Consider the following 26946-nt stretch of genomic DNA (forward strand, 5'->3'; position numbering starts at 1 on the left):
GTTTCTTAATTTAACTGTAAGCGTAAGTATAACTCAGAAACATTCCACCTTCAAATTGATATTCTTAAAATGCGAACTTTTTTTTTGTCTTTTAGGGAGTAACAGGTGCTTTGGCAGTTTTGATGAAAGACGCAATTAAGCCAACGCTAATGCAGACATTAGAGGTGAGTACAGCTCGAGATGCCTGCCCTTCTTCGCCGGCTTTCAGGTTCCATATAGCGCTTGTCATGCCACTCTCTGGCAACAGCGCTTAACTTTCAGGGTCCAAGCTGGGGTCAACTCTATAGAGGCATTTTAGCACAAATGTTCATTTGTATATGTTAACTAATCAACTCAAGCTGCATTGATACACTTCTGGTGGTTTTTTTCTGCTTCTTTCTTTTTGGGAGACTTCTGGCTTCAGTCAGAATTCTGCCTAGAGCTGCAAGCAAGGCGCAGTGTGCCCTTGAACTGCTGGTGCGCACCAGAAGAGCAGGTTGGGTTTCTGAGGCCCAAACCCCCTTCTGCTTCCCATCTTGCTCTGCTAGGGACATCTCCTTCCTATATGTCGCTTGCTTTACGTTTACGTTCCCATGGTGGTTCCCACAGCCCCCTGTTTTCAGTGGAAGGCAGATGCTTCTCTGAGGCCATTCTCTTCTCAGTTATATTTTGTGCTCTTCAGAGAAACATGAGGGTCTTTTCTCCCTGTTGGTGCTTCAGAGTGCCTTCAGAGACCAAATGAAGCTTTGCTGGTTTTTGAAAGTAATGTCTTATGATTACTCCTGGTGGGCTTTCTTCCAACAGCTTGAAGAATTACAAATAGAAAGAGTACAGCTTAACTTTGGGACTGGCCAGTCCAATATTGGCTTTTGAATAGTAAGCCCAATGCTGAACAGTGTTCTTGGGGAGAGGGAGGAAGAAAAGAGGGTAAATAACAAAGGAATTTTGAAAACCAAAGGCATTTGTGGAAAAACTAGAATAATGCATATTATTGCAAACTTGACTGTCAAAAACACATAGCTGGAATATTTCACAGCAATTGCTGGTGTGGTGAAAAGTTGGAGAATTTAGAAGGATACCAATGCAGTCCCTGACTGGTAAAAATATCTCATTTTCTACAGCATGTCAAAGTGATAACTACATTTTTGCTGTTGTGTTTGGATGGGGACAACTTGTTTCTCTCAGGGCATATTAGAAAAATAGGATTTAAGTCATGCTACTTTTATTTATTTTACTATAGCCAGCTTGATTGACTTCTCCTGCAAAGTTCATTCGTTTTTTCATGTGGCTGCATGAAGAACGTATGTGTGTGTCAGGACTTTACTGTAACATCCAATAGCTGAAATTGGAGATCATGTAGAATCAAGAAGTATTTCACAGCCAGAAATGTGTATTAAATTGCCACTTAGATAATGTTTGTGTGCATTAAGTATCAGTCACAAAGTAGCTCTGCTTCTGAGTATTTAATCTGCCACTCTATTAGCACCTTGCGTATCTGTTAGAAAATAATGTGGTTTTGTTGTAGTGTTCTAATGGACAATTATAAATGTCAGAATAGTTTCTTCTGATTGATAGGCATTTGGTTCTGGGAAGTTCACACTTTTTTTCATTGAATTTCTTTATATTCACATTTCTAAGCAGTACAGTTTCTGCCTTTCGTGTGGTACTCTTTTCTGGTCTAATCTATGCTATGGCTGAAACATCTGTCAACCTTCATCAAAAACTGTTGCTGATTAGGTGGTTCCTGACTGCAGTAGCCAAAGATATTTTTTTCCCAAAATTCTTTGTTATAGAGTTATTTTTATAAACTTCAACAAACTAAAGCAGCTCAAAGGACTACTTTATGCTCCACTCCTGCCATTTGAATCTCAAATATGAACTTTTGTCACCCTTTGAATACCTCTTGGTGTGCAGGCCAATTTGGGTCACCTGTCCAAGAATAAAAATGCTCTCCATTTGACAACAGTTGCATCAGTAGATCCTGTGACAAGGATGTCCAGTGTCTATACCATGCTGGTGGTGAAAAACTGAATAATATGATTGCACTAAGCACAAATGCAACTCTGACTCGAGGAGGGTGATCTTCCCCCCTCCTCAGCCCTGGTGAGGCCACATCTGGAGTACTGTGGCCAGTTCTGGGCTCCCCAGTACAAGAGAGACATGGCACTACTGGAGAGAGTCCAGAGGAGGGCTATGAAGATGATTATGGGACGGGAGCGTCTCTCCTATGAGGAAAGGCTGAGAGAGCTGGGTCTGTTCAGCCCAGAGAAGAGAAGGCTGAGAGGAGATCTTATCAATGTGTACAAGTATCTGAAGGGAGGGTGTAGAGAGGATGGGGCCAGACTCTTTTCAGTGGTGACCAGCAACAGGACGCGAGGCAACGGGCACAAACTGAAACGCAGACAGTTCCATCTGAACATGAGAAAAAACTTCTTCACTGTGAGGGTGACAGAGCACTGGAACAGGTTGCCCAGAGAGGTTGTGGAGTCTCCTTCTCTGGAGATATTCAAAACCCACCTGGACGCAATCCTGTACAATGTGCTCTAGGTGACCCTGCTTGAGCAGGGGGGTTGGACTTAGATGATCTCCAGAGGTCCCTTCCAACCTCAACCATTCTGTGATTCTCTGATTCTGTGGCTGTGCAGGGCACTTGTCCTGCAAGTAGGGATGAAACTGCTCATGGAGGCAGGTCTTCCAGATCACTGGCACTGGAGAATGGCAAAAAGACCCCCTGAGAAGGGGGAGCAGGAGATCTTCAGGGTGGCTTCTAGATGATACTGACAGTTGGTTTGGGATGATCTGTAAGTAGTAGTGTCTGTTGTTAGCAGCAGGTGAAAGTAGCCATTGCAGAGACAGCCCTGTTTACTCCTTTCTGTGATCTGGAGAAGAGCCTTTAGAGGAGTTTTCTTTAAACTGTGGGCTGTGGCAATCTGAGGAGTTGCTTCTAAGGAGCCTATGAAATACAGGAAAAGAACTGCCAGCTCAGTAGACTTAAATTAGCTTTATGGGGGCCTCTGCATGCACTGGAGAAAAGGATTATAGGTTCATCAATCAGAAATGACTGAATGCCAAGCTTGCGCAGAATTGAACTGCCAACTTAGGTGTGAATGCTTTTTTATGTGTGAATTGATGTGTATATTTTATTTTGTTTTTTTAAAGAGGCTGATTGATTTCAGAGGCAGGTTGATTTCCATCACAGCCCTGCCACCCCCTCCCCAGTAATGCTACCTCAAGGAGTTAGTGATTGACAGGTTTTTATGACAGTAAAATCTTGAAATGGGAAACATGGCAGGGAATGCTAGCATAGTGCTGTTGACTCCACCTATAAAAACTGTAGGCTTCAGTAGCATTTACATCTAATGCTGTAGAATTGAGATTAGTTTGAAATATACGTAATGATTTCATAATGTTTATTCATGTTTGTCATAACAGATTTGTTTCCTTGTGAACTGATCCTTTAATATTTAGCATTTATTTATACCATGTGCAACAGAGCAGCTGCTGTACAGGACAGCTCTTTGTAGTTGCAGTGTGGCTGCTCTGTGATGGTCTGCTCATGTTTACATGTAAAGTGCCACTCACAGAAAAGAGGAGGGGAGGGTGATAATAAGTATTATAAACATCCTTTTAGCTGCCAGATAATTTTAGATATTTATTGGCATTCAGAGTTTATTTTCTTTCACTAAAACTTTGATAATAAAATTTCTTGTACTGAAAACAGTCAGCAGAATGCATCCCTGAACCACTGTTTTTTTCCACTTACAGGTTATTAAGAGTGTAACAAAAATAAGTGGCACTCTGCAGAGTGGGATGGATGGACCAATCATAGTTGCTGAAGTCGGTCTATGACCACCTTATCATCTCTATTCCAGGGTGTGTCTGAGGCTCCCAAGGTTCTGCTGGAGTTCACTCCCTTAAGTCCCTAGACTATTTTTCTTCCAGCATTGCCATTGTAAAAAGACCATTCACATAACTCCCCCTTTTCTTCTGGTGGAGCCCCAGGGGATCATCTTTCTGTGCCAGTTTAATACTGTTTTTACTTAAAGTAAGTGGAAGGGAACCTCTTGGCTACAAAATTTCTGGATGTCTAGTCTAGTCTGGTTGGAGGCCTGTAGCTAGCGGTGTCCCCCAGGAGTCAATACTGTGTCCAGTCTTGTTCAACTTCTTCATCAGTGACCTGGATGAAGGGACAGAGTGCACCCTCAGCAAGTTTGCCGACGATACAAAACTGGGAGGAGTGGCAGATACCCCAGAGGGCTGTGCTGCCATTCAGAGGGACCTGGACAGGCTGGAGAGAGGGCAGAGAGGAACCTCATGAAGTTCAACAAAGGGAAGTGCAGGGTCCTGCACCTAAGGAGGAATAACCCCATGCACCAGTACAGGTTGGGGGCTGACCTGGTGGCAAGCAGCTCTGCGGAGAAGGACCTGGGAGTGCTGGTGGACACCAAGTTAAGCATGAGGCAGCAATGTGCCCTTGTGGCCAAGAAGGCCAATGGGATCCTGGGGTGCATCAGGAAGAGTGTTGCCAGCAGGTGGAGGGAGGTGATTCTCCCCCTCTACTCAGCCCTGGTGAGGCCCCATCTGGAGTACTGCGTCCAGTTCTGGGCTCCCCAGTACAAGAGGGATGTGGCACTACTGGAGCAAGCCCAGCGAAGGGCTACAAAGATGATTAGGGGACTGGAGCGTCTCTCTTATGAGGAAAGGCTGAGAGAGCTGGGCCTGTTTAGTTTGGAGAAGAGAAGGCTGAGAGGAGATCTTATCAATGTGTACAAGTATCTGAAGGGAGGGTGTCGAGAGGATGGGGCCAGACTCTTTTCAGTGGTGACCAGCAACAGGACGCGAGGCAACGGGCACAAACTGAAACGCAGACAGTTCCATCTGAACATGAGAAAAAACTTCTTCACTGTGAGGGTGACAGAGCACTGGAACAGGTTGCTCAGAGAGGTTGTGGAGTCTCCTTCTCTGGAGATACTCAAAACCTGCCTGGATGCAATCCTGTGCAACGTGCTCTAGGTGACCCTGCTTGAGCAGGGGAACTTGGACTAGATGATCTCTGGAGGTCCCTTCCAACCTCAACCATTCTGTGATATTAGATCCTTCAGTCCAAACCTCCTTCCTAACCACACCATGTGGGCAAAACCCTGAAGCACAATTGAGGGAATGATATGGGAGATCCTCTGGCTCTGGCTATTACACAGTGTGTAGCTGCTGCAAGTATGAGCTGGGCTACCCTCTCACCAGCTGTGTTCATGCTTCCACGTATTGCATCTGCTGGTGTGCATGCTGGGCTCTAATGAGAGCGGCCCTGCAATTGCTTGCCACAAGAAATTAAGGATTTACAAGAGTAGAATTAAAGCTAATGAATAATAAAACACGAATCAGAATAGTTCCAGTTAATTTAAATTCAGTAACTGAAAACAGACAGCAGTCTTACTTATTTAAATGCTGGAAGGGTAAGTGCTGGATTAAAGTAGAAGCAAAATTTGAGGAAGGATCAGTTTAGGTAGGTAGAAGTGGTTTGCTGTTTTACTTCAGGTTATAAGTACTTTGGGCTAGGAGTAATTTTTTATGTTGTAGGCAACCTCTCATTATATTGAGGCCCAAATGTCAATAAGAAACTCTGTTTCAGAGGAAACCAAGTTGTAGTTTGAAAGCGTACCTAGTTCCAGTTAAATTTTTGCATAAGTATATAAAACCCCTGTTGATACTGCAGTATGTGATCACTAACAGACAGAAAGCAAGAAGAAAAAAAATCTCTGAGTAAATATGATGATGTCAGTGTGTTGTGATGGTGATGATAATTTACGTTATTTTTCTTGTTACAGGGAATGAGTTTCTGATTTACTTACTTTTTCTGCTTCTGTTCCATTGTTTCTTCTCTCACCCATGAAGGGAGGCAGAGTTGTCTTTGGGTTCTGCCTTCATTGTCTAACTTTTGGAGAACATCCTTGCCTATATGTGTGCATATTCTCCTTTTCCCACTCTCAATTAAAAAAAAAAATTCTTAGAAGGAACCTGAAGCTTAATGTGCTAGTGGCTAAAAAGTTATTTGTCTTTGCTTTGAACAAAACAATTATTTATGTGTAATCACTTCTGGATAAAACAATAAGAACAGATATTTGTTGATATTTTGTATATGATTTGTATTCAGTTTTACTAAAACAAGAAAATTATGTTTTTTGAAGATTTGATTTGGGTGCCTGTCAATTTCACTTAAGTGGTCTTTCTTTCATTAAGAAGTTATGGGGGATATTATTTTATAATAGTGTAAGAAAAATTAAATCTTTCAATTTAATTATAGTAACTTAAGTATTTTGCCATTGTAATCCAATTGTTCTGATGTTTTATGGAAAACATGGAAATATTTTTGCCTTTAAAGGTTCTTTTCTTAAAATACTGTGGAGGAAAAAAAGACACAACCAGCTTTTATTATATGGTTAGAAGTACGTTGTGGTTCATAAGGCTGTTGGATGTGACCTGCAGCTGATCCATGGAAACCTATCCTCCTTAAATGGTATTTCTGCTCAAAAATTGAGGAAGATTGCACAGTAGCTTGCCTGAAATTTTGAGGGTTGGCAGTAGCTCCAAATCCCAAATGTGGGAAGAACATTGATGTAGATAATCCAGAGCTGTTTTCTTATCTTTTCTTTCGCTAGCGGGACATTTTTAAAAGCATTAGTATGACAATGGGGTTTATTTGTTTAAGTATTTTGTAGTAAGACAGTCAAGGTGATATCTCGAGCACCTGAGATGTGCCTAAAACCACCAAATTATCTGACAGTTAGCACTTATTTGTTACATATGCTTTTGATTTGTATAGCATCTTGATCAGTCTGCATATGCCTATTGGTTTAGCCTTCTTAGCTATCTGTTATATTATTAAAATATATGTATTTTCTATTCTTTAGGGAACACCGGTATTTGTTCACGCTGGACCTTTTGCTAATATTGCACATGGGAATTCTTCTGTTTTGGCAGATAAAATTGCCCTTAAATTAGTTGGAGAAAAAGGATTTGTTGGTAAGTTATTGTTTCATTTATTACATTATGGTTCTTTGATAAGCTGGCAAACAATGATGTAAGTGAAAGTGTAAAATAGTAGTGAAAAGTGAGAATGCTACTCTATTTCATGTTAATATTAATAATAATCTTAAAGAGAATGTGTTAAAAAAACAAAACAAAACACTACTACTCTTACCACCCTTTGTCTCAGGTGTTCCCACCACTAAGCTTGAGGTTCCGCAAGATAGCTGAACCAGTTAAATGACTTGACTACATTGAAAGAGGTGTCCTGTGATTCCTTGTATTAGTATTCATCTGATCCCTCTTGCTAAACTGATAGAAACCATTCACTTTGTTGTTGTTGTTGTTGCTGTTGGATTGTCTCTCTGCCAGTTCAGCAAGCTAAGCCAAATCAGGGGTCAGATGAGCTCCTGAGCCAGCACAAAGGCAACGGCAAGGCTGGGAGCAGAGGGGAGGTGGTAAAAGAAAAAGAGTGAGACTGCCTTTTTTTGGTGGCAGTGAGCCATTAAGTTGGTTCAGCTACATTGTGAAACCTCACCATGAGGTCGTCATCTTCCTGTGAAAGCAAGTGGATGGATGGACAATTTTTATATGAATAGTTCTGCCTGCAAAGTTCTTGCAGAAGGATGCACAACAGACATGGAGAACTTACTGTGAGAGGAAGTGCTAAATCTTACTGTGGATTCTTTCAAACTGAAATTGTCATAACTAATATCAGAGTTGAAACTTGGCTTGTTTTAGAATCTGGGTGCTGAGATTTTCGTGCTGACTTCCAGAAGCTTAAGATTCTTAAATATGTAAACAGACTATTTTTAGTATGAGGCTCAAGCACTACATCCAATGCTGCGCTTAGTGACATTTGCTTTAGAGGATAGTTGCTATTTAAATATTCTGCCACATTGCGAATCTGAACAATAACAGTAGGATTCTAGAGCAGGAAACTTGGGGAATCTTCTGTAGTATGGCAGACAAAATAAACTTGTGATTCAAGTATATAACAGTGAGCTAGATGTTATAAATATTTTTTTGTATTTTTAAACTTCAGTTTTAATAAAATAAAAGGGACATTGACATGTTACAGTAGCAGTGACTTTTGCATTTTTGCAACCATTCCCTCTTCTGTACACTGAGCACCCTGCTAACTGCATTTCTAAGAAATGCATATATAAGAGAAACTGGAGCGAGAGAGAAGGGGGACCAGAGCAACCCCGATTTAAGTTGTTTTAATTGCCTTAGAACTATATCATAATCCAGTGAGAATAAGTGATCAGCTTTCAACTGGATGAGCTTTCTTGAACCTCCTTACCACAGTTGCACTACTGCTAGTGTTGGAGCAAAGGTGATGGCAAGAATATGCAGCTAGGAACAGTGGGAGAGCAGGCAGCAGGCCAGGTTGGCTTAAGTTAATCCTAAAATTGCACTTTCATTACCTATGGAACAGTGCTTTTGAAGAGGTGCAGTAATGTGAAATATGAGCTTTCCTATCTCCTATACTACTGCCCAGAAATTAGCAGGGAAAAGCATATGTATATGCTTATGTCATACCTACATACCGCTATAAATGACAAAGAGAATGAATTTACTTGGAAGTGCTGTCTCTATTTAAATTCATTGGTAATCCAAGAGAGGATGGGAAGATTATTTGCATTGTTTTATAGACTGTGTATAACATTTGTATATATAATATATATATAAATATATATGTTATATGTATATAAACTGTGTGTGTATAAATATATATATTTTATATATATATGCAATTCAACCTACATATTTACCGGTATAGATTAGAAAAAATTCTTGTACAAAATGGTACGTCAGTGAACAAGAAGATATTGGGTTATCTTTTTGTAAGGATTTTAAAAAGTAGCAAAGATTAATACCAGTAAAAAGAGTAAAGGATTAAAACCTGTTGTAGACCATGCTGAGTTCGAAAAAAACCTCCAGAAATTGTGTAACCTTCGTTCTCTGAATAACAACAAAAAGGTAGAACAGGTAGAAATTGCTTGGTTTATCTGAATTCCATTATCTTGAGGGTTTTTTTTCTTTAAAAATTATTATTTATTTATTTGCTATTTTCTCATTTCTAGTTATTCATCTTTATAGAAGTAAGTTTCAAAACTCCTTTACTCTTTTGTGCCTAGAACAAATACTTTCCATTCTTCTTTTTTTTAAGTTGGTAAAGCACAGCAAAGTGCACACAATGATTTTTAGATCCTTGTGGAATATTATTAACAGCAATAGTAGCTAGAGTCAGTTTTACTAATTCTGCCCTTCTGATTCAATATAATTTGCAAAGATTGTTGGACATTTGCATGTATGTTTTGTTAGCAAGAGCATTCTTGGGAAGAGTTTGATTCAATATTCTGCCCTCACCTCTTATGGTTGGATATGGTAACTAAAGAAATGCTGCACTGCATAAGAAAAGGAAGTACTGTAGTCAAGGAGATGAAACATGAGGTTTTCAAGGTAGTCCGGGTATGTGTGGTGGTTTTGTGTATCCTTTTTAAAATGCGTCATCGTTTCAAAGAAAGGGTATTTTTTTCCACCTGTGTTGCTGTTGTAAAGCTGAAAAACATCTGTTCATTTCCCTGTAATAGTCATCCATTCGAAGTGAGCACATTTTGCATTCTGAATACCTTTATTATTCTAAGAAAATGGAATCAATATTTCACTATGCCCATTTGTTGCTGTATGGCTTTGTGGAATGAAAAGCAAAAGCAGTTAGAGTGCCTAACATTTTTAGTAGACTGGATCCAGTGACTTCGTTTCTACAGTAAGTAACCTTTTCAAGTGGGAAGTCTGGTTTGTATCATCTCAATGGAAGCAGGTTGGCCGCAGTCCTCTTGATCCAGTTTTGGAGCCCAGAAGAATTGCCGTGGGTTTGGACTCCTCTCCATTCAGTGTCTCCCTTTGGCACTGCAAGCAGGTGCTTACATTTCATTCCTTTTTTTTTTTTTTTTTCTTTATCCACCTGTTTTGTCTTTAATACTCTTTTTGATTTGTTTGTCTTTGGTCCTGGTTTCTCTATGGGGAGACAGAGCAGCGTAGCTGCAATAGTTTCATCTTCCTGTGCTGCCAGCTAAGGGTTCTTCTTCCAGATTTTATTCTACAAAACAAATTCTCATGAAACTATCATCAAAATGAGACAGCCTCCTTCTCAGCTGAGCAAGGAACATTAGCATGACTTGGCGCCATTTTTCTCTTGCCCCAACTGGTTCTTGTGCAGTCCCAGTCCTTTCCTAGCATTGGATCTGGCACTTGTTAGATTCTTGTTTGAGTGATTTCAATTCATGTTTTGCCATGTGGGTTAGCTGCAAAAGCTTGTGAAATGATCCAAGTGGTGTTGGAAATAGCATAAGGTAAAGCGCAAGACTTCATGGCCCGGAGAGGCATTTTGGGGATAGTGAGCTATTAGATTGGCTCCCAACCTCCTGCAGCTGTGCCCAAAGCAGGGACATGAGAAATTATTCGGGTTTGGGTGTGGGGGGTGGGGACTGGTTTTGTTTCTGATTTTTTTTATTATTATTATTATTTTATTAAACCCAAGTTATTTTAGAGCAGAACTGTCTCCTGCTAGGTATCTGGACTGTGCTAAGCAGAAGAGCGTGGCCTGAACTTACAACATAGTTTCACAAATATTTCCTTATTATTTCTTTCTGTGATGGTTTAAGCAGCCTCCTCCCTGCAGCTGCTTGTTTCCATTCCTGTGCAACCCCTTGGCTTTGCCAACACACCTGTTTATAGAGCCACATGATAAACTAAACTGGGGAACTGATCTTGATTAAAAGCAACAACAACAAAAATTCCCCTTCCTTCCCCTCACGCACACTGGCTGGGCAAACAGTTGCACATGCAGCAAGGGGAAGAGGAGATATGCTGCATAAGCTAGCATTTTTGCTGAAATAAATATTTGTAAAATTATAGTCTCATTTGGAGCTTTACAGTGCCAATAAAACTCTGTGGATGCAAGAGCTAATCAGCCTGAGCCTGCAGTGCCACAGCAGCTAAGCCTGTCTCCTTTCCCAGCCTGTGCTGAAGGGTTTTTGCATGACATCCCGGCAGAAACCTATTCCCCTTTTTGTTGGCTTAGTTTTCTGCTGACTTAACACAGAAGCAGTTCAGCCCAGAGTCACAAAAACACCAGAGCTGGAGCAGGGGGGGGGTGATTTGGGACAGCCAGCAGTGAAAAACCAGTCTCATTTGTGCAGGTTCCACTGTTTGCGTGACCTTGTTCTGCAGCCAGAGCATAAAAGTTCTCCCAAAATCTTCTTTTAAAATTTATTTTTAAACCTTATTTTCTCTCTTGCATGCACACTCTGTTGCCTGTTTTTCTGTGTGCTCTGCATACGGAATTGGGCGTTACGGTATTTGGCCTTTCTGCTTGCTGTGCCTTTTGAATACTGCTGGCTAACAATATTGTAGACAGTCTGGATGAAAAAACAAATCTAAACAAAATCCAACCTTGGAGTCCTGTTGTGAATATCAACTAATTCGAGGCATTCCCCACTTCAGTTTCAGATATCCAAGGCAATCCCAGCTCCTTCCAAGTTCAAGATAGCCTAAGCCCTTTAGGTCAGTTTGACCATTCACTCTTCCCAGAGCGTTGTTGTTACGTACTGACAATTCAAAGTCCTTTTGCTCTAATTTTAAGTTCCCTGGGTAAGAGAAAACTGCATTTTCAGCACCATGTTTCAGCTAGCTCTGGGTGCCTCTCGCCTGTTTGTACTGTCAGCCTTTTACTGCTTCATGCCTCTTTCCCTGCACCGTTTAACTGCAAATTCCTCCTGTCACCGCTGTCAGCAAGCGTGGCGGCTGCGTGGGGCCGTGGTGCAGCCAGGCCCTCGGCGGGCCGTCTCCGGTTTCGCCTGGCACCTGTGAGGAGCTTGCGGGCTGCGCGGCAGCGAGGCCGCGGGGGGAGCGCACTGCGCAGCCCTGGGAAGCCACGCGCTGCAGCAGATGGGACGTACTCATCTTCACCGCTGCTTTCAGAGCTTTGCAGTCCCTCACACGTCTCGTAATGCTCTCTGGCAGCAGTCTGCAGTCTCTTTCTGGCATTTAATTTTCCCTTTGTGTGAAAGTTCGCCTAAATTGGCTTGTTAAACTGATTCTAGATTGCTGCCTTGTGGCTGGAGTTGATTGTTGAACTGCAAGGACAGCTGATGTTTCCGCAAAGTGGAAGGGAAAGGAGCTGGGCATTTAGTCGGAGTCCTCTGTTTATGACTGAGTGGGGAAATATATCTTTATCTGTATTTAGACAGTTATTTCTTCTTTGTTTTTCTTTGTGGTGTCAGCCTCTCTCATTCTCCTTTAGTTCTTCATTGCTCTGTCCTCACAATGTGAAACTCAAGGCCAGTCCACCAAAGCTGGTTAATACTGAGGGCCAAGCCTGGTATAAATTGCAGCTGAAGTTTTTGCTGGCAGCCTTGAGGATAAATTTTCTGCTTCTGTAAAAGTTTTAATTTTGCACAAATTTCTCCTTGTGCTTTCTGTGTTCTTATTTCACACTTAAGGGGAGTATATCTTGATCTGCTGAAAAGTACTTTCTGAAATTACCTCTGTGTCTGTTCTTTCTCTCCTCCATGCTTTCTGAGTATTAGTCAGGAAGATTTTGATTGTTTTAGATGTGTAATTGCAGTATTAGCAAAGAGGAACATTAACCAGGTCTCTAGCTGTCTAGCTTAGAATGATTGTGTTAAATGAATATTTTTTTCCGTGAGAGCAGAAATTCCGTGTCTGAAGCAACACAACACATAATATATATGAAACACATGATTTTAACTCTAAGGATCACACTATTTAAGGAGGCAAGGGTGCTTGATTATATTTTGCCACATAAAATGTTGCAGTACAGGGAATAAAAATTTCACAAGACATTGAACTTTGGGTGTTCTTAAAGACACAAGGCTCTGTCCCTCCCCTTGAAGAGCTTGGGAGGTAGTGTATGGGTTCAACCACACTGTAACTGCTGGCAGTTAAGAGTCCCAGTCATAAGCACTGCATAAATGCAGAACAAAAAGATGCAGTCCTTGTCCTAGAAAGACTTGCCAGTTAGTTGAAGGGCAAGAGGCAACGGGCACCTACTGATGAGGCATGGGAAAATGAGACAATTCCTTGCATTTATTGACAGTGTTGCAGTGGTGTCGCCATGCTGCTCACCCAGCAATTTCCTTTTCTGTGATAGTTTCCAAGGGGATAAAAAAGGGTAGTTCTTAGGGTAGTTTGTGTGTAATTTGACCAATGGTGTGGGATCCTATAGGCTTACAGGAGGCACGTCTCGCCTGAGGAGTACAAAGAAGGATTGGACCTTCATGAGTTGAAATTCATTCTAGTTCTCCGTCTCAAATGTCTCACTAGGAACGAAGGTTGTATGCAGAAATGGAGGAGACTAGATTACAGAACCCGTTCTGACTTGTCACAGTTCAGGCATGCCATGTGGGCAAAGCTTTTTTGCAATCCTTGGTTATTCCAGTGGGCATGTATGTTGGCAGTCCTACTAAGAAGGGAAAGGAGATGCCAATGGAAAAGGAAAGGGAAACTTTGGGAACTTCATCAACACAGGACACAGCTGGTCACTCGTTTGTGACAGGACGCTCAGGAAGGGGTAAGCACTTAATGCAGCTGACATGGTCAGGGTATCACCTCTCTTTGCCACTCAGCAACCTTTTTAAAAAAACCTCCAAGTTCCTTTTCTGTGTCAGTCAGATTCTTTCTTAATGTTCTGTTAAGGTGAATAGAAAGGATGAACTGCTGTTCTTCCTGGTGTTTCAAAGGTTTAGAGGATAAACAAGGAGGAGAAGGGAGCTTCCCTGGGTCAGATTTGTCAGTGTGTCAGAAATTGTTGCAATAAACAACTCAGCAGATTGCCCCATCCATCTCTCTAATCTTTTGAAGGTGTTTCAGCTAAGGAGAAGAGTTGTAAATCAGAGAGAGGGGAAGTGAACAGTCACTGTGTTTTTAGAATCCTAAGACAAACTGCTTATGAACTTTGTTTTTAAGGTTTGGACTACATGTTTGGCAGTTGCTTTCTTTCCTCGTCCTAAACACATCCCGTTCTACACTGAAAGAACACATCATTAGACAAGGTCATGTGCAACTCTGTCTTTCCTGATAAAACATGAGAAAAGGAGGATTATTGCAAATTATTGCCGTCTTTCTTAAGAAAGGTTCACTTTCTGTTTCTTTCCTTAGTTGCTCTATTTAGTTACATTGGAAAGACTTTGTTAGACATTTTTAATGGTATAAACCTAAGTAGAAGCAGTAAATTTTATAAGCTAAATAAATGACACTTTTTATTGCACTAGTATTCTTGTTAGAATAAGCAAACTAACAATGCTAGCTGCTCTAGCTATCTGTTCAGTACATACAAAGTTGTGTTTCAAAGGGCATCCATACATACCCTCAGAGCAGACGTTTAACAGAAGTTTATAAACCACCTTATAAAAATAGTATGTTCAATACATTAAGTGAATAATCTTCAGTAGTTTCTTAGTAGTACTCTTTTTCCATAAAAGGAAATAAAGCCTAAATACTTTGGCTAAACTTCTTTTGGCACCAGTAGTACATCTGATATATTAAACTTAAATGTTGAGTTCAAGGATTTATGTTTTAATTTTTTGTTGCTTGATATGACTAGAAACAAGGTCCATGTGGTGACCCTATGGAGAGTTTTAATTTTTCAGATTCCATCCAGCTTCTTTTTACCTTGTTTAATTCTGTCTCTGACTTCTTCAATCCTACTTACTTTCACAAGAAAGAAAATGAAGTGCCACCATGGCATTCTGCTGTTTGAACAAAATGCCTTTTTTTCTTGCTTAAGTGTTAAGGCAAGGCAGCTACATTTTCATAATAGGAGATGTTTGACAGCATTATCAGAGCAGGTGTTACTGACACCATTCTGTGTACTATGAACTAGATGAGGGCGTACAAAACTTTAAAATGTTTTCTCTGGTCCCATTCATAGTGCGGCTCTCAAGCACTTGAGCTAGACTAGCTGAGGCAGCTGGGTTGGGGGAGGAAGGTGATGCTACCTTAGCTAATATTGCTGCAAGACACTTGTGATCATGGTCTAATAGCACAAGAGACAGTGGTACCATAAACTGCAAGTTAAGTTGTTGTTACTGCTAGATCATCTATGAATCTTTGCCATTCACTTGCGAATGGTATTCCATTCACATTCCAGGTGTACTTTTTATCTATTTCTTTCGTCACTTCTGCCAAGATAAAAGTAAATTCCATTTCTTTCACCTGTGCTAAATCTTGGTTTAAAGTTGAAACAAAAAATCCTTTCCTGCTACCCTTTGTTTTTCAAATCTTAGAAAATTTTGTTACCAGTAACCTGGAAAGTTTTCAGAGACTGGATGTTGTGTAACACATTTTCCTTCACTGACAGAAAGTCAAGGTCCCTGAAAGCAGAGCTTAATTATTGCCTTGTCACTAATAGTCTGGGTGCAAATCTTACCGGATTGCTTTCATTGAAAGTCAGGTGACGCAGGTGATGGAAATGAGAATCTACTGCAGGAAAAGTTGAAAACCATCTTGAACTAATTTATCAATTATTATGCAGAGTAAGAATCATACTTTTTCTTTTACTTTAGCGTGTTCAGAGCCCTTGAGAATGTTCTGATGAACCAAATTTTCCCTGCAAAACTTTTTCTTCTGACAGTTTTGATCTTCAAGATATTTGCAAAACCAAGCATTTGGAAGGAAGAGTGAGTAGCAGAGAACAGTCTCGTATGTTTTTGTGTGCTAGGACCATTGGCCTTGGTACTATTGACCTTGGTACCATGTGACACTAGTGTAGTTCAGAGCTGAATTAGTTTGGGAACTTGTAAAGTGCGCAAAGCTAAACTCAAAAATGAAAGCTGGTATTGATCATGAACGGTTGAATGATGTCTAATTAGTATTACACTTGTCATTAGTGTTACACTGTCACTTGCCCTTAAACGTATAAAAGAGGTGTTTTGTCCAATAAGGAGAGCTTTGGCTTGCAATGTTATTTTGAAGAGAAAAGCTCCCAAATTGCTGACTGTGTCTTTTAGTGAGATTTTAAATTCTTGCCTTTTAAGGAGAAAATAAATCTACAGAGGTGTTAGATATTTACTTGGCATTCTGTCAATAAGTAAAAGTATGTATAAATGTACTTTCCCAAATCTGTTGTTGATATCCAGAATGATGAGGGGCAATTCACAGGAATAAAAGAACATGTGATTATAAATCATTAGTCATTTAGCTGAGTTCTCTGCTTTCTCTAACAAGCATATCAGATGATCTCCTTCATGATCTGACTGAGATCCAGTTTTAAACTAGCTAGGATTTTTAACTCTTGCTGCTATTGTTGGTAGGCTAGCTTAGTTTCCATGGCCAATTTGGACTAATTTGCTCTTGTTCTGTAATATGGTGTTCCAGCTTAATCTTCCTCTGGTGATTATTTTTATACTGTCTAACTAAACAAGCACAGCTGTTTAAACCTTTTTCTGTACTAGACTTGCTATTCCTATAAAACAACTTATCTGCTTTTTTTTTTCCTCTGTACCTGCTATAGTATTCACTTTCTTCAACATAGGTGACCCAGCTATGCACAGGTCTTTTCAAAGTCATTCTTACTGTGCCAGTGTTTATCCTCAGATCAATAATCTTTTCTCTCTGTTTCCTTACAGTCGTTCTATGATTGTCTTAATGCTCCTACTCTTCTATGATGTTTGCAAGTGTGAAACTCCCAATTTGTAGAACAGATTCTTGTCATTATTCTCCAGTGGCATTGGCCATCTACTAAGAACTTTAATTCAATTTCTCTTAATTTCTTCCTGAACACCACAGCTTTTTTCTTATGTGATATCCTAGTTCTTCACATTGATGATGCTTTCAACTTAGGCATCACCAACAAACTCCATACTCATTTTTCAGTCTCTCTGTGCAGGAGTTATTAAGAAAATAGTGAATAAGAAGGGCCCTCAGACAGATCCTCTCTTCTGTCCCACAGTTCTCGTGTCATTGCTGCCTGTTCTCTCTCTTTACCATTTAATCAGGGGTTTTTTTAGCCTCATTAATACATTTCTGTGTATCATTGCAGCAGATTTTTTCCTGAAGGCCATATTGATGAGATCTTGTTACATTTTCCTTACTGAAGAAAGGTTTGTATCTGGCCTAGTCTGCCTCTGGTAAACAAAGATTATATTTCTTACCTACAAACAGATTTTTTTTTTAGGGTTTTCTTCTTTCCTCCTTCAAAATACATTTTAAAACCAGTAGGCCTGTTGTCACTCAGATTCCTTGCACTCCTTTTACATTACTTAAATACAAGCTTGATACTTTTCAGTTATAAGGTACCAAGCCAAATGAACTTTATTCAAAATGCTGACACAGGGTTTATGTTTATTTTCTTCTGGGAGTTTGGAATTGTTGATTTACTCTTAACTGCTAAGTGCAATGCATTCAGCTCTTGTGAGTTTTGATTTTTGAATTTAATCTTAATTCTGTCTTTCATGTATAATAGCCTTACTTTATTTACTGCTTTTTCATTTTTGTGGCCAAAGAGCCTGTGCTATTTATTTTAATTTTCTTTGCAGGCTCTAAGATTAATTCTCCAGTGTAGCAAGTCTGTCTTTCTTTTCCTTTCTTTTAGTGCTCATGTTATTGATGGTTATGGATCCTCTGCTCAAAAAGTCCACCCTGCAGGGTGACAGAACTGTATATTTGAGTGCTTTTCCTCCTAATGACCTGCAGTTACCGCTGTTCTCAGGCCAGATGTTCTGCGAGAGACTGGACATTTTTTAATTGGACAGTACATTTAGAGGAGTTTGAATCCATGGGTGGGGTGATTCAGTACAAGGAAAGCATTTTAAAAAGTGAGGATGACCTATAATAGAATAATGAAGAGACGGCATGGCCCAGCATGGTAATTCTCAAGCCTTTTGAAACTTTACTGAGGTGATGGATCCTGTTCTGCACCTCATTGGCAAAGGGATGAAAGGGTTTTCTCTCAGAGTAAGAGGTGTGAAATAGCATGTTTATATGTAAGTAATATGCTGAATAAAGTGTCACGGCATAAATGAGCTGGCTGTGCTAGAAGCAAGCAGAGAATTGAGCATGTGTACCTTAGTGAGAGTCATGCTTGATTTTCTTCTTATAGCTCTTGAGAGTAGAAGGGAACTGCAGTGAAGCCATGCTTGGTTTGGGATCGTATGGGTTAGGGATTTGGTGTATGATGACGGTGTAAATGGTCCTCCTGGCTGTCTGGGGACTGGAGCTGGTTGGAGCCATCCTGCCTAGAGCAGGATGGTGAAGTGAGCGAGGGGAAGGGTGTCTTGAGAAGACCTGCCCTTGGCTCCTCTTTTTTGCCCAGTAAAAGGTGAGGAAAGAGAGCTGCCCAGGCTGTCACCATGCTCGTTTTCTCACTGATTGAGAACTCCTGGCCTCATGGCTGAGGCACTGTACTGCGCGTCAGGAGATGTAAGTCCTGTTACTGACTCCATCAGTGACTTGCTTTGTGGCCTTAGGCAAGTAATTTCAGCGTCCATGCCTGCATGTGTAATCCCATTCTGTTTGACTTATTTATTTGGGTTATAAACTTTCTCAGGGGCAAGAACTGTCTCACCCCAGCTTAAGTGGAGGTGCTGAACACTACAATAATAGGAGCTTTAAGCTAACAGGTCTGTATCACTTGTAGGGCCACAGCAGCTGCCTATACTTAAACATGTCAGGAATTCACTGACAAGCTGACGTGGTATTTTAATGCTGTATGTGCTGACCTCTTCCGCAACATGTTGGAGCTTAACGCAACTTCTTCCTCTATCAATGACATTCATAAATTAAAAGTATGGATTGTGCAACTGGTGAGGTCTATCCATTATTCTTCATCCCAGGACAGTTATCGAGAGGTAAAAATAAATAGGAAGGATCTGTCATTCATTCAGAAAGCAGAGCACTGCCCAGTTTCTAAGAAATAAAATACCATTCTACTGAATAGAAATTGATAATGTTGCATCTTCTGTCCTGTCCATGTTAGCAATCTTAGCTAGTTTTAAAATTTCAACTCATAAGCAGCAAATAAGCAATTCTTTTCGTTCTTTTGTTACCTACTGGTTGTATTGTTTTAGTCATGAGAGAGAAAAAACACATTAAAAAAAACCCCACGAACAGTAAAACATCATATATGCTAGGAAGTTCTCTTAATTCGTCACTTGGCAAAGAAAATAGAAGCAGGCTCCCTAGCTAACAGCATTAGTTTTGTTTAGGGTTATCTGGCAGAAAACTCATCATTCTCTCTCCATTTGTGAGTATTTCATATTAACTTTACACCCTTTAGCAAGGGTCAGCAGAGCACAGTATACATAAAGAGTTCAAGTCCCATTACTAAGGCTGAATTTTAATTTTAGTGGATGGTTTATTTTAAATGTCATTCAAAAATGAAAGCTCTTTATTCAGTTCTTTTATTTTAATGGCTAACTTTTTGATACTAAAGTCTAATGTTCTTTTTATGGGCTACTTGCATGAGAATTAGGTTTGCTCAGATATTTCCATCATATTAGAGGAACCTTTTGCTTTTCATTTTCTGAGGCAGTGTTCTGAATCTGTAGGCAGGAGTGATTTGTTTTCTGAAAGCTTTTATAATTAAAATTGTTAGTAATGTAGAAGCATGGAGGGGGGGATGTTTGTTTATATGTCTTTTTATTTTGCAAAGCGTTGGCTTAATCTTCAAGACTCAACAAAAGTCAATAGGAATATAAAATCTGGAAAGGACATAGATGCATCTTTTTCCACCCTTGATGATTGGAATTATAATTGGCAGAGTTTTAATATAATCTAGCACAATTTTATATTAATTTTCTGTTTTCTAATGGTATTCCATGCACACATACACACTGCGAGTTCAGTTAATAGACATTTCAAGAATCAATTGTGTGTGTAAAATCAGAAGGGAGCTGACAGAATTTTTCAAAGCTACGTTGTCTCCTTTGGGATTAGACCTCGGAAATTCTTCCTCTTAGTCCTGTGCTATGCCAGCCTTAATGAAATAAGTCAGGATTTGGGGAAAAAAGGTTAAGGTATCTCTTCATATAGTCCCTGAAGAGAAATACATACACAGAGGATTCCTAAGATTTTATTTGAAGGTATTTTGGTTTTCCTCATGAATTTGAAGACACAATATAAAAAGGGTAATATTGTATCTACTCAGAAAGTATGCTAACTTCAAATTGTTGTTTTTTGATTTTCAAACAACAAAAAAACATATTTGCTCTTCTATGCTAGGAACTTCAAAAAAATTTTAACAGAAAATGATTACTTCTCTTTGATGAAAATGGAAGTTGGATTTACTTACATATCTGATCTAGTGACCTGGTGGGAACAGCTTTAAATAAAAATATTAAGAATTCACTAGTAGGGACATACTTTATTTCTAAACCATTTCTAAAGATGTTAATTAGACTGCAAATGATACTAGGTTATGTATGGCTAGCATGATCTGTTAATGTGAAGAGCTTTGGCAAATAGCCAAACTGTGTAAATTTGTGTATGCTTTTGAAAGTCAGATGTTGATGGTATTTGAAAGTGTTAAGAGACTGTTCTCTGATTATCTAAAATAATACGTTGAAAAGAAATTGATGTTCTAAATGGTGTATAAGGGTCGGTTTGCTACTCCAGTTTTGTCATTATGGATATTTCATTTTTGCAGTTTTAATAACTGCTGTTTAATTAATCTGATTTGATAGAGAAGATAGATTCAAATACAGTAAGAGAAAATGTGGGTTACAACTATTTTTAAACTTTGGGCGAGCTTATCTGTCTTTATATGGTGTGTCTTTTTGTCAGTCCTTTTATACCTGATTTGCTATGCTGACAGCTTTATTGAACCTGACAAACTCAAACTCTTCAACTTTGCTTCCTGCAGTAATGAGGCACATGCTCATGATGGATCTTCAGCTTAGCCCTGCTTGCAAGCTCTTACCGGGAATAAAGCTCAGGGACAGAGCAGATGCTTTACACGCAGGAGAATGCTGCATCTATCTGCTGCCTCCATCTACTGCAGCTCAAACAGAGCTCCCAAGAGGCTGAATAACGGCTTCATAAATCATGGGCTGCAGGTTCAGCTTTTACTGCAGCCCACTTGAAATTCAGCGTGCAGTTTGGGGCCCTTTGTCGGATGAGTAGTGAAAAAGCGCAGAAGTGCTGGGGTGGGCAAAGTGCAAAAGAGCAGCTGGGTTGACAAAATGATGTACGATTACAAAGAGGAAGTGAAAATATAAATATATTAATAAATTATAATGTTGACTAAGGGAGGATCCGCAATGGTAATGGGTAGCTTGCAAAGGGACTTCTGTTCAGTTGATTGCATGAATTGTGGTTGTCTACATGGAAAAATTCACATTAGGCATTAAACAAATGGTTTAGCCATGAGCAGTTGAAAGGATTTGGCTTGTAAGCTAGTAGAATTAGAGTTTGGTTTGGTATTTTTTTTGTTTGTTTTGTTCTTATTTGGGAAATCTATGTAGGAAAATTGTTCTCCATGTGGGATTTGGTGGTGTGTGACCTTAGCACTTTTACTCCTCAGTTTATGGTGCTTTCTGTAAGATAGATTATACATATATACACATATGGCTCAGCAGACAGTTACTTTCCACAGTGATTTTAAGCAGCTGAGTCCTTTTTCCTCATTCAAAAATTCTGGAAAAAAACAGTAAATACTTTTTAGCAAATTTGACACAAGCCATCAATCTTTTATTTTAAATAGAGGATCAAATACTGGTTTTGTGCCATTTATCAGAAAAATTTAGATGATTAAAACCAAGCTAATGCCTACCTGCATGACAGGTAGGAGGGTTTACCTCTGAAAAGTTTCCAAAGTTTCCAGAATTGCTCCTGCTGCATTTCTTATGCGTGTGGATATTTTACAGAACTTTTGCAGCACTGTGGGCTTGTGTTACTGGTTCTTTTACCCTTATCTGCTGTTCTTTAGTTTATGTCGCATATTCTCACCTCTAAGCATTTTTTCTCGTCTCCTAGATGGTATCTGGCACGATTTATTCTTGAGCAGGTTTGGAAAGTCATTCTGTTGATATCTTAAATTCTGCATGTGTTTGAAACACGTATTGCACTCTTTGTAGGCTTTCACCAGGAAATAGCTCTCAATGTAGTCGTGTAGAATAATTTATAGACCTTGCGTCAGATGTTTTACCGGGCCATTTTTTCACCAAGACAAACCGCTAGTGCCACGGAATGCTATTCTTCATGTAGATACATGGCAGGAGATGCCCTTTTCCATGAATTTCTAAAACATGGCTTAGTAGTTTTGTCAACAACAGCGTTGCTGCTATCCTCTCCCAGGCCAATCATGAGGGGAAGAAATTCTGTCTCCCAGCAAAAATTAAGTGGAATGAAAATGAAGCAGAACCTGTCCCTCCTCGGAGGAGGAGGATTCACTGCATGTGTACGCTGAAAAGACAGTGCTTAAGTCACGGGTGAAACCTTTATCATCTCTATAATAAGCAGGCACTCCCCAGGATTTTAGAAGGGCAGAGCAGGGAACGCGTTTCAAATCATGTGCCTTAATAAGGAGCCCAGAGGACAGGAGAAGTTTTAGCCAGGCAGCAGCCCAAGGCGAATAGTTACGTGCAGTATGGGGTAGGTTTACACCGACATGATTGATGGTGCAGTGCCCGGCCAGTGTGCCTCGGGTGATTGCACCCGGTGACAGGCGCATTGATCATGCTGGGGCGGCGGCGCGCTTTGTTGTGCGACATCCCCTGGAGTCTCAGCAGAGATCGCGCCCCCCGCCCTGTCCATGCGAAGGCACTTGTGTTTTACGATCAGAGCGAGGAGTGTGCGTGGCTGGCAAAATGATTTGCCGGCCTCCCTGCCTCGTCTAACCATGCTCGTTTGAACGCACGCAGGAGTGTATCAACACCTACAGCGGCGCAGAATAATAGTAGTTGATTGACCCTTGGATTTTGTCTCTCTAAATCATGATAGTCTCCGAGGGCACCTTGCGGTTGCATAAAAATATGCAGTCAGCGTTCACTACCTTTTTCATCACTCATCACCTGATTGTATTTCTGTTCCTGTTTAGAAAGTATGTATCTTCCAAGACATTTGCTGCAGTTGTACTCTGTGTCGAGAATAAGCTCCTCTTCTTCCATCTCCCCTTTTTTGAACCAGTGCAATATCAGAGCTAAGAGAGGGATTAATTCATGGCCATTTGAAATAGGTAGGACATTTCCAGGGAAGAGATCTTTAGGCTTTCTGCCCACCTCTTGAAGTTGTTGTTTTACAAGTGCTTGTAATTTGACTTTTTGAAGCATGTTCCAAATCCATTTCTAGGGGAGTAGGAAGGACCAAAGTCTGAGAGCTCAATAGAGAGCGACAGTTTGAAAGAAGTATTTGTGGCTGGAGTTTCAGCCAACTGTTATCTTTACAGGTGAAAGTTAATGAATGTCTGGGAGTGAGATGTCTAGAGATAAACACGATCTAGGTATAACGAGATTTATTTTAAGCAACCAGGATAATACTGCGGGTGCTATAAGTTAACATACTCCTTGCAGTTCAGGAATTGTAAAAGAACGACAAAAGAACAACGAAGATCCGTCAGCCCTGCTGTTAATTATTCCTTCCATGCAATTCCAAGTAGAAAGTGGTGAGATTTTAATTTTTTAATTACCAGAAAGGTAATAATTCTTTGCCAAAGGCGGTGATGATCTCTTAAGTATGAGGCAATGTAATTGCCTTATTCCTGTGCCGTTAAGTGTGCTCTGTTTTAAGGGCATGGTCATCTGTCTTATGAGCAAAAGGATACTCTTGTTGCCTCAAAAGAAACGTGCTGTGAATGGTAAAGGCATGCAACCTAAAATCCACAGTTTTTCTGTTTGAATTTTTCTGGTTACCCATGCAACTTTCAAAATGATTATAACTGAAAGAGCTTAGAGAGGGGGAACTGTTTATATTTGGTTAGTGTATTCAGCTATGCATTACAATTCATGTCAGAGACCAACACTTAGTCTATGAGTAATGGGTCCTCACATGGACAAAGGAATTAAGAAAAAGTGGTTGTAAAACCCACCAGGCTTAACAGAGGGTTTCAGAGAAACATGTAGCCCATGAAGCCACTTACAGTTTGCTTTATTTCTTTTAGAATGAATTGTTTGTGGTTCATAAGATGTCGTAATTATTTTTATCTCTAGTAATAAATCTAAATAATGAGCTCATTGCTAGTGAGCTGCAAGAAGGCATCAAATTTTACATTCAAAGTATTAGAGTATGGTTTGACAAGGCAGCTAGGGGTGAGTTAACAATTTGTCACTGTCAAAATGTGGCATTTGTTTGCCCTGCTTCTGCTTGTGTACTTTTGGTGCTTGCTTTGAACACGTTCAGACACTTGTCTGGTCACACAGAAACTCATTCAAATCTCATCCAGCAGGGGAAAAAAATGTTCTGTGTTTTTCTGTTTGTTTGGTTTTTGAGGTAGCAAATTAGATCAGTTGCTCTTCTAATCAGATGAGTGTGAAGAACCTCTGGGGGATGGGGAAAGAGGAGGGGGGCAGGGGAGAAAGGTGGAGGAATGAGGAGGGAACAAGAATCCCCCCTTTCAACACGCAGGATACACATTTGGTTCAGCCACAGTGTAAAACCATGCCCTAAACCGGTGCTCCGTGGAGGGAATGACTGCAGCTGTGCTTGTGTCTGTTTTCTGGAGGGAGAGGCCAGCGGCGCTGTGAAGATGAGCAGAGCTCGCTCTCTGTCATGCAGTGCCACGTCCCTGCCAGCCCCTGGCTTCTTCAGCCTGTTTTTTTCCCTCTTGAATATCAAACCCAACATATCAGCATACACATATAAGCAGGCCTGTATAACTCACAAAGGGAAATTGTATTCCTGATTGTGAGAGAATCAAGATTTGAGGGTTATCTTCAGCTATCTGGCTTGTAATAAATAAATTGAACTTTCTTCTAGCTTTTTGTCAATATCCTGGGAGTAACCTATATGAGTCATTGTGCCTACTCCTTTGTTTCATGTATGGGATGCTCTTGGGCTATTAACAGCAATTGGTATTTAAAATGAGTAACGGTAACCTCTAGTTTCCAATTTAAGTGTTTTGCATTTAAATGGTGAAATTCTATTTTTTGGAGAAAAAGTTTCTGACCAAAAATTAAAATAGTTTGTTAGGGGTTCCCAAGAGAACTGGAACTTAGGTGGAGTATATTCTTGGGAGCCGAGTCCCCTGGGCAGTGTATGTTCCCAGGAGGCAGCGGCAGTCAGTTGTCATCTGGGACTCACTGGGACTGGAAGAAAGCCAGCAGGAATTGAGCTGCTACTGGCATTGAGGTGTGATGGCAGGATGCTTGAATGTAAATCTTGTTTTTTAGCTGACATACTGCATTGTGTGGAGAAGCTGAAAATTTACAGGAGATGTTTTTTCCAAAGAAATTTTTATCAGAAAAGGTCTTGACAGCTAGAGCTTGAGTATTACATCCCAGAGGCTGAGTCTGTGGAACCAGAGATCAGGCATTTGTAGCATGTCTCCTTGTGGGTGTTTGCAGGGGGGCTGCTGTCTGGGTACATTGCACATGAAGAGGGTCTTGCCTGAATAGTAATCTAAGATTGAACATAACTTCATTGTCATATAACCTGCTTTTTGAGAACAAAATTTATTTTGGTCAGGATTTCTTGCAGAATAAAACCCATTAATAGCTGTTAAAAGTGTGATGCTTTTGGCTTAAGAAGCCCAAACTCCAAGATCTTCTGGTTCAATCAAAAGTCTGGATTGGTGGTCAATATTGAGAAATCTCCAGTGTCCTTACCTCTGTAGGGCGTATACAGCCATGGCATCTTTCTGTAGCAAAGGATGAAAAATACCTGTTATCTTGATGTTCTGCCAAAGTGAGTGGCAAATATTTTTGCTATTCCTGTCCTCCTAGGCCTCATGGAAACATGGGCTGCCACAAAAGCATAAAACTTTGATAGCAAATACAAACTGTTTTCTTCATGACATGAAAAATGCTCAGCCTTAATATATGCATGTTGTTTTCTGGCCTCAAGGCTGTGTTGGACTTTGTGTCCAGTGGTGGTAGCAGCAAGTGCCTCAGCATGGCATGTTGTCTGAGAATGTGTCAGAAGTAAAATGAACAGGAAAACTCTCTCCATTAAAAAAAAAAAAAGAAGGGGAAAAGAAAAAAAGTCTGTTACGTTCCAAGATCAGTCATAATAATGGAAGTTCACATCAGATAAATTGCCAGAGTCAGAATGGACAAACATCTGGTTTATTCATCCCTAGCTATACTAACAAAAATATGATATCCTGTTAGATAAATCACTGATCATCCTAGTTTATCTTGGCAGTTGTGCACCTTTGTATTTTTCACTTAAACAAGAACGTATCAGTACTTTACAGCTAGTGTGCCTCGAGCTCCAGGTTCACAGTTCACGTGCTTCTGTGACTTTGAACTCTTCTTTTCCTGAGTTTACCAGTAGACAGCTGCACCAGAACAGATATGTTTACATGGGGGGAGTAAATGGCAGCGAGCAGCTCAGAGTTTCCATTTCCTTTTACATTGTTCAGGAATCCAGGCTCACAATTCTTGTCCTAAAGCTTCACCTCATGTGTGTGCTTCTGACTTGGCCCTTTACAGTGCAAATGTTTTATTTTGACATTGATATGCTGATAGAAAGTGCTGACTGGGAAGAAGCTAGTTTCACTACAAGTTAGCCTCAGTTTACTTGAAATTAAATTGTGGGTGAAATATCTTTAAAAAATAAATAAAAACACTTTATGTGAAGGAGTTAAACAGTATGTAAATGTGAGGCTAATGTGCAACCACTTTATGCATTTATAGCATGATAGATGTATTTCTAGGTGGAGAAAAATTACATTTTTTTTATTAAGCATGACTATGAAATCTGATTAGCTGCTTAAACCATGACACTGACTATTTAAGCTATTGTGATGCATAGATGATA

General features: G+C 40.1%; 1 protein-coding gene across 4 annotated transcripts in view; it reads left to right on the forward strand.

Moving 5' to 3' along the window:
• Positions 1–26946, forward strand: part of MTHFD1L (methylenetetrahydrofolate dehydrogenase (NADP+ dependent) 1 like) — a 166242-nt gene that overhangs the window by 65523 nt on the left and 73773 nt on the right. For all 4 annotated transcript variants that reach the window (XR_010883738.1, XR_010883739.1, XM_067293565.1 and 1 more), the window contains exons 19-20: positions 96–164; positions 6888–6999. Coding sequence is in view for 2 of the 4 variants with exons in the window: in XM_067293565.1 (XP_067149666.1) it covers positions 96–164; positions 6888–6999 (181 nt within the window). In the remaining 2 variants the exon portion in view is untranslated. The remainder of the gene's footprint in view (positions 1–95; positions 165–6887; positions 7000–26946) is intronic.

The sequence above is a fragment of the Apteryx mantelli genome, chromosome 3 (assembly GCF_036417845.1).
Source record: "Apteryx mantelli isolate bAptMan1 chromosome 3, bAptMan1.hap1, whole genome shotgun sequence".
Lineage (NCBI taxonomy): Eukaryota > Metazoa > Chordata > Aves > Apterygiformes > Apterygidae > Apteryx > Apteryx mantelli.